At 37.7% G+C, this 1,210-nt stretch overlaps 1 protein-coding gene across 1 annotated transcript in view; it reads left to right on the forward strand.

Moving 5' to 3' along the window:
• The window catches only part of LOC102311548 (pleckstrin homology-like domain family B member 1), a 2,759-nt gene extending 1,880 nt beyond the window's left edge, over window positions 1-879 (forward strand). The window contains exons 2-4 of the mRNA XM_014340113.2: window positions 271-390; window positions 539-624; window positions 709-879. Of these exons, the coding sequence (XP_014195599.2) occupies window positions 271-390; window positions 539-624; window positions 709-849 (347 nt within the window). The 3' untranslated portion in view covers window positions 850-879. The remainder of the gene's footprint in view (window positions 1-270; window positions 391-538; window positions 625-708) is intronic.
• Window positions 880-1,210: the final 331 nt, after the last annotated feature.

The following is a 1,210-nucleotide window of genomic DNA, read 5'->3' on the forward strand; positions in this document are numbered from 1 at the left end:
TATAGCAGGACCTTGGTTTTAAGGTAGCAGTGCACTGTATCATTTTATAACCAAGGTTCACCTGACACACTTTGACAAGCCGGACAAACATTTGGTCTGATGATTCTGTTTGCTCCACATAAAAGCAACAAAACAAACAAACAAACAAATAAACGGTATATAGATTTATATGTCGAAGAGGCGCTATTTTTAACAGGTCTGTGCCATTGTTCAAGATGGTTGGTCCGATGAAAGTGAGGAAAACTCCCAAGACTTCTTAACTTACCCTCACTTTTGGTATTGACCAACTTTTTAGATTTGCTTATAACTGCTTTAAAATCAAAATCAAAACGTGGAAGAAACGCTGGTTCGTCTTTGATCGCAACAGACGCACACTATCCTACTACTCAGGTAAGGACAGCACACACTTGCAACCACACTCAGCAAAGTCTGATTAAAAACAATTTAAAAAAACTCTCTGTGTAGATAGAATCACACACATAAGTGTTAAAGTTGTGTATTTCTTCTAATTTGGCATGTACTCGTATGTTCTCTCCAGACAAGCACGAAGTCAAGTTGAAAGGAGTCATTTACTTCCAAGCTATTGAAGAAGTATACTACGATCACTTGAAGAATGCACACAAGGTATGCATTCTCCAACGCTGATACAAAAAGTGCATCATAACTCTTTCTTATTCATTCACAATTCATTCTCTCTCCCTCCTTCAGAGCCCAAACCCCTCCCTGACCTTCAGTGTGAAGACTCACGATAGGGTCTACTACATGGTTGCTCCCTCTCCCGAGGCCATGAGGATCTGGATGGATGTGATCGTCACAGGCGCTGAGGGATACACTCAGTTCATGGTGTAGTGAAGCAGATGTTTTTTTAATGCTCCAGTCCTTTGTGGGTTTTGAAGACAAAAGTATCAGCAGTGTTGGGCAAGTTACTTTGAAAAAGTAATTAGTTATAGTTACTAGTTACTTCTTCAAAAAGTAAGAGAGTTAGTAACTGAGTTACAAGATTCTAAAAGTAATTAATTACTTGAAAAGTAACTATTGCGTTACTTTAAAAACAGAATATGTTTAACCCTCTGGGGTCCAGGGTATAATTGGCCATTTTTAACTACTTTTGATTTTCATATGAATAATAAAACAGAATATATAATAAATGTAATCGTTTGTGTTGTTTATGTCTTGAGGAATTCCTTTCTATGAGAACAGTGGAGCTGGA

This window comes from Haplochromis burtoni, unplaced genomic scaffold (genome assembly GCF_018398535.1).
Source record: "Haplochromis burtoni strain Fernald_Lab_line unplaced genomic scaffold, NCSU_Asbu1 Contig_331, whole genome shotgun sequence".
NCBI classification, from domain to species: domain Eukaryota; kingdom Metazoa; phylum Chordata; class Actinopteri; order Cichliformes; family Cichlidae; genus Haplochromis; species Haplochromis burtoni.